This window comes from Notamacropus eugenii, chromosome 1, assembly GCF_028372415.1.
Source record: "Notamacropus eugenii isolate mMacEug1 chromosome 1, mMacEug1.pri_v2, whole genome shotgun sequence".
Lineage (NCBI taxonomy): Eukaryota > Metazoa > Chordata > Mammalia > Diprotodontia > Macropodidae > Notamacropus > Notamacropus eugenii.
In genome coordinates this window covers 386,317,195-386,333,160 of record NC_092872.1, presented here as the reverse complement: position 1 = coordinate 386,333,160, position 15,966 = coordinate 386,317,195, and the positions used below count along the sequence as shown (strand labels likewise).

The window sequence follows — 15,966 nt, the reverse complement described above, 5'->3', positions numbered from 1 at the left end:
TGACTGATTGATTGACTTAGTAAAGCTCATCTTGAAAGGATACGTTCAAAGTCCATTTCTGGGCACAGAGTCAAACCCTTGGCCACTCAATAGGACTTGCCAGCATTTGTACTTCACTGTCATAACCTTCAAGATCCCAGGTTCCTTCCCAGGCTGGGATGAGATGAGACACTAGCAGGGGGTGTTACTGGAGTTGCCTTCCGCTTACTTGGCATTGTTTGCCTAGGCTGTCCCCCTGAGCCTGGAAGGCAGGCCCTCTTTATACATGCTCCCAGAATCTCTGGTCAAGTTACATTTCCCACCTGAAAAGGCTTTCCTGATCCCTTAGTTCTTAGTGCTTTCTCTCCTTTAACTTAGTGGTAAATTTTCATGTATATACTTAATCTATAAGATAGAGAGATAGCACAATATAATGGCTAAAGAGTTGGTCTTGAAGTCAGAAAAATCTGGATTCAAGTCTCACATCTGACACATCCTGGTCTTAGGATGAGCCACTGAACTTCTTAGCACTCTAGGCAACTCTTTCAAACTACAAATTGCAGAAGAGTTGACCTCAACTGAGAGTACACTTCCTCACCTGAGATTTCCCCATAGCAATGAAATACAGGTCCAGTCCCTACCCCTATATTTATCTGTTCAGATGTTGCTCCTCCTCTCCCCATCTCTCCTCAGCAGAATGTGAGCTCCTTAGGGGCAGTGACCATTTTTAGAATTTCATGGTATCCCCAGTGCTTAGCAGAGTGTGTGGTAAGTAAGGTCTTAACAAATGCCCACTGGATTGACTATATTTGGTATTATAGTCATTTTCATTTTGTCTCCCCAGACTATAAACACTATGAGGACAGGAACTGTTGTCTTATCTAAGCTCTGAATCTCCCCCAGCCCTGAGAACAGAGTTCTGCAGATAACAGGCTCTTACTAGATGTCTGAATTGCCCATAAGTCTTCATGAAAAGTATGTCCTGGCCAAGCCAGGCCATGCTTTCTGTTCCTCTTCAGGTTCCTTTCCTTGGGATGTAGATTTACCAGAGTAAGGAGAACTGATCATTTCTTATGCTTTGGATTTCAGAGACGTGATGAACATTGAAGTTAAAAATGTTTCTTATACTCAAGCAACTATCTCCTGGTCCACACTGGAGCCCTGTCTGGAGAATAATTACCATGTCATGTATAGACCCAACTGGAACAGCATTTTCTCAGGCTACCTGCGCCACCCCTTCCACCATGAAGAAAAGGTGCCCCGAACGCTCAGCTCCCTGGTCCTTCGCCAACTTGCTCCATCCACTCTCTACTTTCTGTGCATCACTTGCAAGAATTCCTACCCCTCTGGCAACCACTGTACTATGTTCCACACTCTGGATAAAAGCTCCAAAGCTACCCATGGCTCCCAGCTAGATCCTGGCGTATCTCTCTGGGTGGTCACGGCTCTTCTCCTTGCCTGCTTCATGGCCATCTTAGCCTTCTTCTGTCTCCAGTTCTGGTGTTTGAGGTGCCATGAGCCACGGTGGACATACCACTCAAGTCAGCAAGAGGAAGTTGATGAGTTGGTGAGGTGGGCCGAGGGTGCTCTGGGCCTCGGGCGGAGGGAGGAAGACCTGCAGGAGTTCCCCATGACAGCACTACTGACCAAGAGTTCTAGCACCATAGCTGAGAGCTCCCACAGCTCTCCCCCTGCCCACTTCTCCCACAAGGGGACTCAGGATCAAGCTGCTATATTTCCTCATTGTGGGCTATGAATGACACAAGACAGGTTCCAAAGAGACGTGCAGAGCCTGACATGTGCTTAATATTGGTTAGATTTTTTTTTCTCCTTTATAAAAAAAAATCTCCTTTTCTTCTCTCCTATGCCATAGAAGGCACAGTTTAGGGTTTGGGTACATGCCCAGGGATATAACTATGTTGGCAAAAGCTACATAGCTACATAAAGCCCCCATGGCCTCTAGTACCTGGTGGCCTCTACATATTCTCAGCTCATCTCAAATGCAACACACACATAACCCATCCTACAATTCTGAAAGGGGAGAGAGAGCAGGGGGTTGGGGGTGTGGGGTGAGGGGTGTAGAGTCATAGAATCTTTGAGGCAGAAGATAATTTACAGATTACCTACTCCGACTACCCTCCACCTCCCATTTTACATAGGAGGAAGTAAAGTCTTAGGGAGATTGTATGAATTTAGGCAGTGTGTGTAGTGGAAAGAGAACTGGTCTTAGACTGAAAAGATCTGAGTCTCAGTTCCAGCTCCAACACTTACTATATGGTTATAGACAAGTCAATTAATCCCAGTAATCCTCTTCTCCTCTTTTGTACAATGAGGATAGTAACATTGGTGCTAGAGAGGAAGCACGGCATGCTGGACAGAAAACTGGCCTGGGAGTCAGGAAGACTTGAATTCAAGTCCCACCTGGGACCCACACTGGCTATGTGACCCTGAGCAAGTCACTGGAACTCTCAATGTTCCAGGAGATTCTTATTTTTTTCCCCAACTAAAAGTTGTGCAACACATGTTGATCCACACTGGTGGAAGTTCTTCATGAGGCACACCCCATGCCAGAGAAATTATAGATCCAGTCAAGAACAAAACCGAAGAGAAATCTGTGTACTCTCTACTTGACAAGGGTGTGAGAACAAAGGACTCAAGAATTTAAGAATGAGATAAGCCTAGGTCATCACTGTTGCCCAAGATCACACAATCTCTCTCTACTGTGGATTGTTTCTGTAGACCCTGAGTCCCAAGCCAGAGGCTTGTGAAGGCTCTTGATGTTATTAGTGGCAGATTTTTATTAACTATTGGGAAAATTATTCTTGAATTTTGGTGGGATTTACAATAATTACAATCTCCTTAATAACTAAAGTGTTCAAGTGTTCAATTCTTTTGTTTCTCCTGTTACAAAGTCCCCTATAAGTAAAGGCCTCCTTAGGTGAGTCAAGTATCAGTGAATGGTTGTGGAAGATGATCCAAAAAGACTGTGAGGCCCTTAGGCTGAATCCGTGCATGTGGATATAACTAGCAGGAAGGGAAAGGTTCATTCACTTTGGAGGTCTGGCTACAGCAGCATGAGACGGGAGTTTGCTAGCCCTTAAGGCTGATGCTTGTGAGCAAAAATAGCTATCTCTCAAATTCCTATGCCCCCACCATTCATTCCTTCCCTCCACTCCACTCCCATGCCATCACTGAGCAGAGTCACAGGATCATATCAGTACATCATAATTAGTATACCAAGAAGGAAACACAGTGGGGCAGCTGAGCTCAGTCATCGTACACCCTCGTCCCATCCCCAAGCCCTCCCTGATAGTCAGCATGTGACCATGTTATAACCAAATACCATGTCTTTACATTGCCATGCATGATGCAGATTTTCAGCCTGAATAAAGCTGATTTTAAAAAGACTCTAATGTCTTTGTTTCTCTCTGATGTGCTTCTATTGCTAAGCCTTCTGTCTCATTTAGCTACCAGCTTGGAAGACACTTCCCTTCATGTGATCTGCAGACGTGGGTTCTGCTACTGACAGTTTTACAAGGAATAGTGTTTGTATATCACTGACCTTGGATCCATAGAGGTAGTATGGCTGGACGTTGGCAGGTTTGTCCCTCTGTGGTTCCTGGGTGAAGGGGATGGCTGTTCGGACGAAGCTGACAGAGGAGAAAAGGAGAGTTAGCTGGAGTCAGATGTGTTCTGAAATCCCAACTCAGGGGGATGTGCTGTAACAAAGTCCTTCCTGAACAGAATGAAGAGGATGGGCTCGGTGATCACGGTCTATCATAGTCAATCAATAAACATTTATTAACCACTTAGTATGGGGCAAAGCCCTGGGATGGATGTTATCTGTCCTTTTTCTTCTTTTCTTTTTTTGAAGACTTAGGGGTTATGTGGCCACAGAAAACTGAGATGGGTTTGCAGAGCTGGCTATCTGCTCTGAGAGAGCTGTTTGCTTATCAAGGTCAAGTTGAGAGGAGGATTAGGGTCCAAGAAGCCCCATGTTTGGGACCAAAGGGGAGGGAACTTTGTTAAGAGTCAGTAAAAAAAAAATACCACCCTAATGTAGCAACAATCATGATTATCAAGCACCTGCCTTTCAAGGTTCTCCTATCTTCAGACATTCTCTCATTAAGGTATTATTATCTCCCTTCACAGGGAAAACTGCAGCCTAAAATAAATGATTGCTTTGCCTACACACAATCAGCAATTCAGTGGGAAAGACAGAGCCTGGATCTCTAGCCAGGGTAAGAAGCCTGTGGTCACCTGCGGCCTCAAGGCCTGAGGCTCCCCACCCCTGCTAGCTCTTCATCGCCATTTCCTTAAATTCCACTTACATATGTGTGTATGCATACATAGGTGTCCATTTGTAAACACATACATATGTGACTTTGCATGTAGAGGTAAATAATTAGGTTAGGGACTTGATCTGGGATTTCATATGTACACAGAACTTCCTCATAAGGAAGGGTACCCTACCAATACAGAGTGACACTTTCTCTCCATCTTAAAGTCTTATATAACTAGAGCAGTGGTGTCAAAATCATATAGAAATGGGGCCATTAACCATGCATTTGGATCCCTGCCCCCTCACACTGACACAGAAAACCACATATTAACATTTTGTTTATTGTTTAGTCATACATCTGACTCTTCGTGACCCCTTTTGGGGTTTTGTTGGCAAAGATACCAGAGTGACTTGCCATTTCTTTTTCCAGCTCCTTTTCCAGATGAGGAAATTGAGGCAAACAGGGTTAAATGACTTGCCAAGGGTCTCACAGCTAGTAAATGTCTGAGGTCACATTTGAACTCAGGTCTTACTGACTCCAGGCCTGGTGCTCTATTCAATGTGCCATCTAGCTGCCCCATATCAACATTATCTATGCTTTATTGTCATCTTGCTTAATTTTGTTAAATATTTCCCAATAGCATTTTGATCTGATTCAGGCTCTCCTCGGTAGTGTCTCAGGCTGCAATCAGGCCACATTAGACACTGCTAGCCTAGAAAACCTCTGCCTAGGGTCACAGTATATGTCACAGGCAGAACCCAAAGCCAGGTCTTCTGGCTTCAAGCATGGCTTTCTAGCTATTACACGATGCTGCATCTCTTCCTGTCTTTTACATAAGGAAATGAAGGCCCAGAAGGGAGGTGACTTGTATAGTTAAAATGCTCATAAGCGCAAGAGAATGGACACTAATTCAAGTCATCTGACTCTTGAGTCCAGTGACCATTCTAAGACACCGAGCTGTTTCTCTTCTAAATTAGGACAGAGGGAGGACAGAATCTCAAGGGAATTAAACACCCATTCTGACACATGTATTCTGTCATGTTGGCGTGTATGTGGATAAAAAGTTGGCCTGTGTGCATGTTATGCAAGACATCTGGACATAACTATGCATATATACATTTCTGCACACACAAGTTCACTGAGTTGAACAGTAAGTTCAAGCACGTAAGTTCTTAGAGGATGAGGAGTCATGTCTTGTACCCCTTTGTGTATAGAGCATGCAGCTAGGATTTAACTCCACCATTCACTGGAGTGGTATGAGTTGATCATACCTTTAGCCTCTCCAAGCCTTAGTTTTATAATAGCTATACTGTACAGGCAATAATAACACTACTTGCACACCAACCCTTTAGGATCAGAGTGAGGAAAAGTACTATGGAAACATGAGTACTGGTATCCCCTAGAGTACCAGGCAGGTACAGTGCCATATACATGGTAGATCCTTGAGGAATGTTTGTTGACTGATTGCATTTATATGCAGGAATATTGGGATATCCACATATGTAAATATATTCATGAACATGAGTACTATATGGCTGTGTATTTGCATGATTCCTTCAAGCGTTATCTCCCCCATTTGGAATGGGAGCTTCTGACAAGTAAGGCCTCTGTTTGCTCTTATTTGTTTCTCTAGCACTGTCCTTGACACTTAGTAATAAGCACTCAATACATGCTTTTTCATTCATTCATTCATGTATATTCTGCATGATATTCAAGGCCCTTCACAACCTGGAATTTTCCAGTTTGATCTCATATTACATCCTTCAACGCACTCTACAGACCAGCCAAACTGGGCAACTCTATGCGCCTCAATAGCCATTATGTCTTCATGCCTCTCTTGTCTTTCCTCCTACTGGCCCCTAGGCCAGGAAGGCTCTTACAGGTGGGATGGTAGATAGAGTGCTGGGCCTTGTTCAAATCTGATCTCAGAGACTTACTAGCTGTGTGACCTTGGGCAAGTCATTTCACCTCTGTTTGTCTTGGTAGCCTCAACTGTAAAATGGGAATAATAATAGCACCTACCTTGAAAGGGTGTTGTGGGGATCAAATAAGATAGTATTTGTAAAGAGCTTAGCATAGTGCTAAGGAGTAGTAGGTGCTTTATAGATGCTTATTCCTGCCCCCTTTCTCTTTCTTCCTCTGAAATCCAATCCAATGCTGTCTCCTCTGGCACTGTGTTTCCTGACCTCCCCAGTTAGTAATGGCCCCTCCCCCTCAGTACTTTGTTTTGCACCTCTGTTCATGCACCAATCATCTAACATTGTCCATTATTACCTGTTGTTATCTTAGTCCCCTACCAGATTTTAAGTTGCTTAAGGGTAAGGACTATATCTTACCTAACTCTGGATCTCCCATAGTGCCTACATGGTACTCTACACACAGTAAGTGCTTAACATTTATTGTAGGCACACATACTATCCATGTACACCTGCTCTAGAAGCAAAACCTCATAGCTTCTCTTCATCCTTCACGGAAATCCTCTTACCGGTTAGTGGATCCATTGTAGCAGTAGTTGGGAAGGAAGTCAAAGTTCAGCTCCCAGAACACATGGAGGGTGATGCGGCCATAAGGGGCAGAAACATTGTGATTGGCTTCCCGGAACATGGCATCAAAGCTATCCAGGGTCATGTGCTTACACAGTAGCCGATGGGTTAGACGGTTGATCTCCAAGAGCCATTCAAGCTCCTGCCCCAGAGAAAGAAGACATAGTTGGCTATCTGAGCCTTGACTGACCTTCAGGATTTTGGTGAGGGGACAATGAAATAATGGTATATGAAAATTCTTTGAAAAGTAAAAATTGCCAAGGCAATGTAAGGGAGTAAGGGACTTGATTAGACAGAAAGGAAGTTAATACAATAGGAACTTAAAAACATACACAAAGCCACCAGTGTTGCAGGTCTGCTCATGTCCCCTACTTCCTCAATAACCTCCAGTGGTTCCTTTCCACCCCTAGGATCAAATATAAAGCCCTTTGTTTGGCATTTCAAGCTCTTCTCAACCTGGATCCTTCCAGTTTCCTCAGCCTTTGGTCCCCTCCATGTAATCTGCAATCCAGCTGTACTTGCCTCCTGGAGTGTCTTCACATACAGCCCCTCATGGCCCTTCTCTGCGCCTTTGTATGCTCTCATTTATTACTCTGTCTCTCCCACCCTCCTCCCTCTCTCTCTCTCTGTCTTTCTCTCCCTGCCTCTCTCCCTTTCTCTCTTCTCTGTCTCTTTCCCTCTCCCTCTCTCTCCTACTCTCTATCTCTCTGTCTCCTTTCCCCTTGCTTTCTTGCCTCTTAGAATTCCTGGTTTTTTTTTTTCAAAACTCAGCTCAAACATTTCCTTCTACAGGAAATCTTTCCTAGTTCTCCTAACTATAAGAGCCTTCTTTTCTTTTTTTTTTTTTAACTTACTTTTTTTTTTTATTTTTTAATGTTTAACAATCACTGCCATACAATTGAGATTTTATCCGCCCCCACCTACCCCCCACTCCCCCCCTCCCTCCCCACGACTGCATACAATTCTGTATAGATTCTACATATACTTTCCTATTGAGTATATTTTCACTATAGTCATGCTATGTAGTCGGACTAAAATAAATGGAAGAAATCATATAACAAATCAAAACATGATACACAAACACATACACATACACAAACATGATCTGCTACATTTTGTGAATGGCTTCCATATTTCTTTCTCTGAGTGTGGAAGGCATTTTGCCTTGAGAACCACCTTTGGGATTTTTTTTTTTTTTATAAGAAGCTCTTGTGTTATTACAAAATTCCAAGTCTACCAGAAAAAACTCTCACACACTGTGGTTGTTGCTGTGCATAAAGTTCTCCTGGTTCTGCTCCTTTCACTCAGCATCAGGTCATATAAGTCCTTCCAGGCCTCTCTGAAGTCTTCTTGTTCATCATTTCTTATGGCACAATAGTACTCCATTACATTCATATACCATAATTTATTCAGCCATTCCCCAATTGATGGACATCCCCTTGACTTCCAGTTTTTGGCAACTACATAGAGTGCTGCTATAAATATTTTTGTACATGTGGGACCCTTTCCCATTTTTATGATCTCTTGGGGATATAGTCCTAGTAGCGATATTGCTGGGTCAAAGGGTATGCACATTTTTGTAGCCCTTTGGGCATAGTTCCAAATTGAAGAGCCTTCTTTTCTAAGGTTACTGTTCTACTCTTTTTGTATTACTGTCTCCCTCCAATAGAATGTAAATTCCTTGAAGGTAGGGACAATTTTTGCCTCTCTTTGTATCTCCATAGCTTATCACACTGTCTAGCATATAGTAAGTGCTTAATAAATGTTTGCTGATTGATTAGCTAATAGTCCTTGACATATGTTATCTCCTTTAATTCTATGAATAACTTTGTGACATAGTTAGGTGGTACAGTGGATGGAGACCAGAGTCAAGAAGACAAAAGTTCAAATTTAGACTCAGACCCTTACTACTTGTGAGACCCTGGGCAAATCATTCAACCTTTGTTTGCCTCAGTCTCCTCTACTGTAAAATGAGGTTAATAATAGTACCCACCTCACAGGGTTGTTGTTGTGAAGATCAGAGATATTGTTTATAAAGCAATTAATAGTCTGCTTAATTAAATAAATGCTCATTCCCTTTCTGGGCATATACTATCTCTTTTAGTTCTATGAATAACTTTGTGAGGCACGTGGTATTGTTCAGCTGTTTCAGTTGTGCCTGACTCTTTGTGACGCCATTTGGGATTTTCCTGGGAAAGATACTAAAGTGGTTTGCCATTTCTTTCTCCAGCTTATTTAACAGATGAAGAAACTTAGGAAAATAGGGTTAAATGATTTGCCCAGGGTCACACAGAAGTGGCTGAGGCCAGATTTGAACTCAGAGAGATGAGTTTTCCTCACTTGAAGCCCAGGACTCTATCCAATGTGCCATCTAGGTGCCTCATGATAGAGGTACTATAAGGAATTGGTCCAGATTTGAGATTTCATCAGCAGAGGGAAATCTCACCACAGAAACTCCTTCCACCAATGAAGATCTCATTTAATCCTCACAACAACCGTGGGAGGTAGGTGTAATTATTAGCCCTATTTGACAGATGAGGAAGCTGAGGCAAACAGAGGTCAAGTGACTTGTTCAGAATCACATAGCTAGTAAATATCTGAGGCTGGATTTGAACTCAGGTCTTCCTAATTCCAGGTCCAGTGTTCTATCCATTGTACCATGTAGCTGCCTGTATGTCAGAAAGGCTACCATGTGCATGGTCCCAGAAGTTGAAGTGGGAAAAGACAGAAATTGAAGATGTAGGCTCAATGTATGGGAAAACTTCCTAAAAATCAGAGCTATTCCAATGTGAAAAATGCTTCTGTAGGAAATAATGAGCTCCCTCTCCTAAGAGTTCTTGAAGGGAAGTCTGGATGAGCACTCACTGAATATGTTATAGAGGGAATCAGTGATCAGGTACCATTGGACTACATGGGTTCAGGGGGTCCTTCTAGCTCCAGGATTCTGGAAGGTTAAACCAGATGGTCTCTAAGGTCTCTTCCTGCAAAAATACTGACTCACAAACTTATTAAGAGCCTTCTGCATTCAGAGCACTGTTCCCTGTCCTGAGGAAGACTGTTTCTGCCTTCCTGAAGTTTACAATCTAGTAGGAAGCTATGAAGTATACCCATGTGATTATAATACAAAATGAAACATGAAAAGTGCTTGAGATGCACAAACCAAGGGCTCTTTAAGGTCTAAGGGGAGAAGGCTCAGCACTTCAGACTCTAACATTCTACTATTCCCAGAGCTCATTAGGTATCAGGTTTCGAAAGCAGAAAGCAAAGAGGCAATTACCTTGGTTGGAAATGCAGCACCAAAAGCTTCTCTCTGCTAATCAACGTGAGCTAAGGCCACCCTGACCCAGTAAACAGAGTACTACCTTGGGGTTATTGTACTGGGTTCTCAGAAAAAAGATGCTCTCTAGGGGCCATCTTTCTTTGTGTGATCAAAACCAGTATCTTTTAATTTATCAGCAAAGAACACAATTTACATCATGAGGAAAGAGGAGAGCCCTTTCTGGTCTCTTAGTCAAAATTAACCCCTATGGAACACAAGCTAACATTACACTTCTGATGTGATCTGGGGCCACCAGAATGTGTCAGCTGATTGCTTTCATTGTGAAAAGCTGGCAAAAATTCATCACAAAAAGAAAAGCTTCCATTTCCCTCTCAGGTCCCATTGAAACAAAATGCTTCCCACAGCTCCACTTTATGTTTGGCACCTAAGTCTATTTTAAATTCCGGGACATCCAAAGACACATAGAATTTCAGAGCTGCAAAGGACCTTAGACACAGAATGTTGAGGCATCAAAGTAGAACGGAAATTGTTCTCACTTTGAATGACCTGAATTAAAATTCCATTACTGTCATTTACTACCTATGTGACCTTGGCTGAATCAGTCACTTAACCTCCCTAGGTCTCAGTTTTCTCATATATAAAATAATTTGAGTTGGAACACATGACCTCTAAGGTCTCCCTCAGTGCCAGATCTATGATCTGTCATCAGAATTGGAATTAGAACACAGAGTATAAGAAGTGAAAGAAACATTAGATCATAAAATAGAATTTGTTTTGTTGTTTAATTGTTTGGTCATGTCTAACTCCTTGTGACCCCATAGACTCTGTTTTCTGTTTTCTTGGCAAAGATGCTGGAGAAGTTTGCTATTTCCTTCTCCTATGGATTATCTTTTCGAATTACCTTTTGTCAGGCAAACAGAGGTGAAGTGACTTTCTCAGAGTCACACAGTTAGGAAGTTTCTGAGGCTGGATTTGAAGTCAGGTCTTTCTGACTTTAGGCTCAGTGCTCTATCCACTGAGCTACCAGCTGCCTCAACACATAATTATGTAGCTGAAAAAGAACTTAAGAGATTCATTTAGTGTAATCTTCTCCTTTTGGAGATGTGGAAACTGACACTCAGAGGAGAGAAGACCTGTACAATGCCCCTCAATAGTGCTTTTTCCCCTATGTCACTCTCAGGGAAACTTTGAGAAGAGGGAGGGTTCAGGTTAGGGTAATCATGTTTGTGTTTCATCCCCCAATATCCCAGTAATACCTGTTCATGCATTTTGTTCTTAGCATCTTGGGGAACAAAAGCTATGTCTGTGAATCAGGAGCAGAACTCTAGAAGATTCCTGGAGAACGCCAAAGAGTTGGCACAATGACTACCTGTGCCTTTGTTTCCAATTAGAGATCATAGGATCATAGATTAGAGCTGGAAGGGACTTTGGAAGCCACTGAGCACAGTCCCCTCTTTTTGAAAATGATGAAACAGGGATAGAAAAGTTACATGATTTGATAATATCATACAGTTAGTCACTGTCTGAGGCAGGCTATGAACCCAGGTCTTCTCTTCCTGACTCCAAGGCCAACACTATCTACTATACTATGTTTCCTCTCAATCTTGCTCTATTAAGGATGGGAAAAGAATAAGAGATCCATTTCTCTTCATAAGAAAGCCACTCTATAAAGTGCAACTAGTCACCTCCTTCCTTGATCTTCTAGCTCCATGACCCAGAACTCAAGGGTCAGTTCTGGGTCTAGATCCTCAGAGATCCCGGTCCCCATTATCTTACCACAATAGAGGTCAGGTCCTCACTCTCAAAGCGGCTGATGGCTTGATCTAATGACTTATACATTGCGGCAGAGATGCGCTGGGTAATGAGCCTGTTTAGGTCAATTGACCTACCAAGCAGCTGTGGAAAAGGAGAGAAGTTATTTCACATTCATGTAGGCAACAGAGAAAATGCCAATAGCAGGCTGGGGGCAGGGCTTCTGGGCACTGACTCAGGTGCCTTTTTTCAACTCACATCCTAAATTCAGCCTCTCTGTTTCTCCTGTACCTCCTCGCCTTCCCTCTCCCACCTCCACATCTCAGAGTCACTGCAAAGCAGCAAGTACCTTGAGTATGACCTACTTCTTCTACACAGCTACCATTGTCATATCACAGAAGTGCATTTTAATGCCAGTTACATGAAGGAAGGGTTTATTTCAGGAATGCAAAATATAGCAAAGGAGGAAATTTCCCCAGTGCACAGACATGGATATTATCAGACTGCCCTATATAATAATATACACTTCATTGGAAAAGTCTTGTATGCATTGATAGTATTTCATTATATGCCTTTACCATCATCATCATCATCATTATCATCATTAGTCTTATTTAAATTTTCTATCCCTCTCTCCCCACAGGAAAAAAATGTTGTGCTGACAGTAATGGACCTCTTGTAGCAAATGAAGTGTATTGCATTCTCTTAGGGCCATCTTGTGGATCATTACGGCTGTTTCCAGAACTGAATTCGATGCCTCAGCTTTCGAGAAAGTGGAATCACATTCAATTCAACACATTTAACAATCATTTATTAAGTACCTCTCAGGTGCCAAGTGTCCAGGTAATAGTTCAAAGAGTGCTGGACTTGGAGTCAGGGAGACCTGGGTTCAAATCTCACCTCTGATACTTATTTGCTGTATGACCCTGGGAAAGTCACTTAACCCTCTTGTACCTTAAGTAACTCTTTACGACTTAGTATATACTAAGTCATAGAGGGGTTGTGATCTGTGACCTTCCTAAGTTGAGAGAGTTTCCGTACCAGAAATTCCCTACATTAATGAATTCACAGATGGCTCCAACTGCCTTTCCAGCCTTATCACATATTATTCTCCTTCATACAATCTTTGGTACAACCAAACTGTCTTTTTTGTTGTTCTTCACACCTGAAACTCCATCTTCTGTCTCCACATCTTAGTAGTAGCTGTCCTCAATCCCTCACTTAGCCGCATCTCTTAAAAACCCTAGTTTCCTTTAAACTCCAGCTCAAGCATTTCCTCACACCTAAGACCTTTTCTCAGCAGCTAGTGCACCCTCTCCCCCCACTAATCATGGACATACTCATTTATTTTTGTACATACTCTTTATAAATTTAGAGCTGTTTAGGTTATCTCCTCCAGTAGGATGTAAGTTCCTTGAGGGCAGTTCTATTTATACCCAGCATCTAGCAGTGTCTGTACACAACAGGTACTTAATAAATGTTTGTTGATTGACTGGTATATATGCAAAGCACTGTGTTAAACACAGGGGCCACACAGAGATGGATGCTGAAGAATGGTAAAGTTTTCTTTCAGGATCTTTGGGTCCCTGTAGTCTGTCCAAATGACAGAATGTTCACAATTACAAATATTTCTTTTCACATCCTTTTAATTTCTCTGAGGGCTCACTGTTCATGGGATCAAAAATGTGGAGATGAAAGATCTCAGAGCTCAAGTTCAAGTCCCTCATGAGGATGTGAGGAGACTGAAGCTGGGAAAAGCAAAATGACTTGGCCAAAGTTACAAGTAGAACCAGGGTCCAACTCTGGGTCTTCTCACTTCTAACTGACTCCGTTACTATGTCATGGTGGTGGTCACTTATAGTAAGGGTGTGCTGGAGCCAGCTCTAGCTGGCTTATCTCTGATTATTCAAATCAGCAAATGCTACAAGTCAGGATTCAACTGATTGTTTTGCTGATTGTCTAGACTTAAGAAAGTGTTAATAATACAAATTAAACTTAAAAGTCTGTACATACATTTTCCCCCATAGAGTCTGGCTGTTAAACATTTCCCAAACCCTGCCTGATTGAGCTCAATTGGAGTGCAGTAAAAGAGTTAGGGAATGAAACCACCAACAGACTGGAGGCCTAATCCTCCTCCTCATAAGTCTTTAAGGCTTCCAAAGTGCTTTGCATCTCATTTGAGCCCCACAATACCCCTGATTAAAGTATCCACCGCTTCTTTTTGATCTTTGGGACCTTTGGAACTCTGGCTTTGTTGTGACATTACTTCTCTCCTCTCCCTGCAAAATCACTGGGCAGGCAGTACTGTGCACAGACCGTGTAATTAGCACAGAGAGCTAAGAGCTCCAGGGTCATTTAGCTGACAGCTTGTCACACAGTGGGGTTCCCAAAAGTAGGATATGAAGTCTCCATAGTGTATCTGGATTCTGACTGCCCTAGTCATATTAAAACCTTTCACTGGGGAAATTTTCATGCCTAGCTCCCAGAACTATTTCCTGGATACTAATAATCAAATATGAGAATGGGGAATATTAATTTTTACCTGTGGATTATTTGGGTATCCTACATGTCAGAGACTTCTCCCCCATCCTTCTAAACTTAAAAGTCTGATCAAGGAGGAAATCTCTCACTTACAAATGGTAGATATGGGTAAGAAGAGAGGCACTTAAAAATTATGTATGTGATGAATAAAATATTGATAATTTCACCAATCAATCAACAAACATTAATTAATTACCCTGTGCCAGGGACTGTGCAAAGAGCTGGTGATACAAAAACAAAAATGATACAGTTCTTTCTATCAAGGACCTTATAGTTTAGCCAGGGGAGATGATGTTTACCTAAATAGGTTTGCCTATATGGGAAATAGCTACTAGATAGAGAGCAGTTTATTTTGGGGGGTGGATACTAGCAGCTGGGGGATGAGGAAAGACTTCACGTAGAAGGTGGTATTTCAACTGAGCTTTGAGGGAAACTAAAGATTCTAAGAGGAAAAGGTAAAGACAGAGTGCATTCTAGATGGGGGACACATAGAAAGGACCACAGTGGACAACAGCTTAGTGGGCAAGGTAGGAAAAAAAACCCAAAAACTTATATAAAGCCTACTATGTGCTAGCACTTTTACAAATATTAAGTGCTTTCACAAATACTATCTCATTTGATCCATACAATTGCCCTGGGGCTTTTTTTTGTTGTGGAGTTGTTTTAACTGAATCCCACTCTCTGTGACCCCATTTAGGGTTTTCTTGGCAAAGATATTGGAGTAGCTTGCTATTTCTTTTCTAGCTTGTTTACCCTGGGAGATAGGTGTCTTATTATCCCCTTTTCATAGTTGAGGAAACTGAGGCAAACAGAGAGTTTAGTGACTTGCCCAGGATCACAAAGCTAGTCAATGTCTGAGGCTGGATTTGAACTCAGGTCTTACTGATTTCCTGACCAGTGCTCTAAACCATCAGCTGAACCATCAGCTATCTCTGTTGAGAGGGGAGATCTGTAGCAGCCACCAGCTACCCAAGGTGGACACAGAAGAAGAGAATAATGACTTGGGCTAGTATTCATATGTATCAAGAGATACAACTTCTGATTCTATGTGAACTACTATGGATATTTTACATCCTTCAATGCTCTAAGGCTTGGAGATGTGGGGGCCGATTTGGTTTCTCGGCTCGCCTTTGACAGATTCCATCCCCCCGTCTCTGAAGGAATTTAGGGGCTCCTTGGTTATTCGTTCCCTCCCACCTTACCTGGACATGTCTCTGTTTCAGTAGTGTTTCATAGCGGTTAGATGGTGGATATGGAATAATCACTCCATAATTCTTGCATTCTGCTCTAAAACGTTTATCCAATAGCACACTGGAGGGAGAAAAAAAAAGACCAATGAACATAACCCATCCTCAGACCTGTCAGTTACACCTGTTCAGAGCAGAAGATCTATGTTATCAAAGAGCTTTCCTGAATTCTTTCAGTGTTAATTTCTATCCTAGGTGGCAGAAAGTGGGGTGAGGAGTCAAAGTGTCTGCTTCCTGCTCATGTCCTTCCTTCTCTTTTCATCATATATAGATAAACAGCTTAATATAAGAGACGTACTATGTTCCTGAATAGGAATCTTTCAAGAAATCAAGTCTGTGTA

The 15,966-nt window shown here is 42.3% G+C and overlaps 2 protein-coding genes across 4 annotated transcripts in view; one reads left to right on the top strand and one right to left on the bottom strand.

Moving 5' to 3' along the window:
* The window catches only part of CYFIP2 (cytoplasmic FMR1 interacting protein 2), a 133,693-nt gene that overhangs the window by 51,716 nt on the left and 66,011 nt on the right, over positions 1-15,966 (bottom strand). For all 3 annotated transcript variants that reach the window (XM_072630844.1, XM_072630843.1, XM_072630845.1), the window contains exons 20-23: positions 15,581-15,689; positions 11,862-11,981; positions 6,748-6,947; positions 3,542-3,629 (exon numbers count right to left, since the gene is read on the bottom strand). In XM_072630844.1, coding sequence (XP_072486945.1) covers positions 3,542-3,629; positions 6,748-6,947; positions 11,862-11,981; positions 15,581-15,689 — 517 coding nt within the window. The remainder of the gene's footprint in view (positions 1-3,541; positions 3,630-6,747; positions 6,948-11,861; positions 11,982-15,580; positions 15,690-15,966) is intronic.
* On the top strand, positions 1,067-1,735 carry FNDC9 (fibronectin type III domain containing 9). The gene has a single exon (XM_072630846.1). The coding sequence runs from the start codon at positions 1,076-1,078 to the stop codon at positions 1,733-1,735; it is 660 nt and encodes a 219-aa protein (XP_072486947.1). The 5' UTR covers positions 1,067-1,075.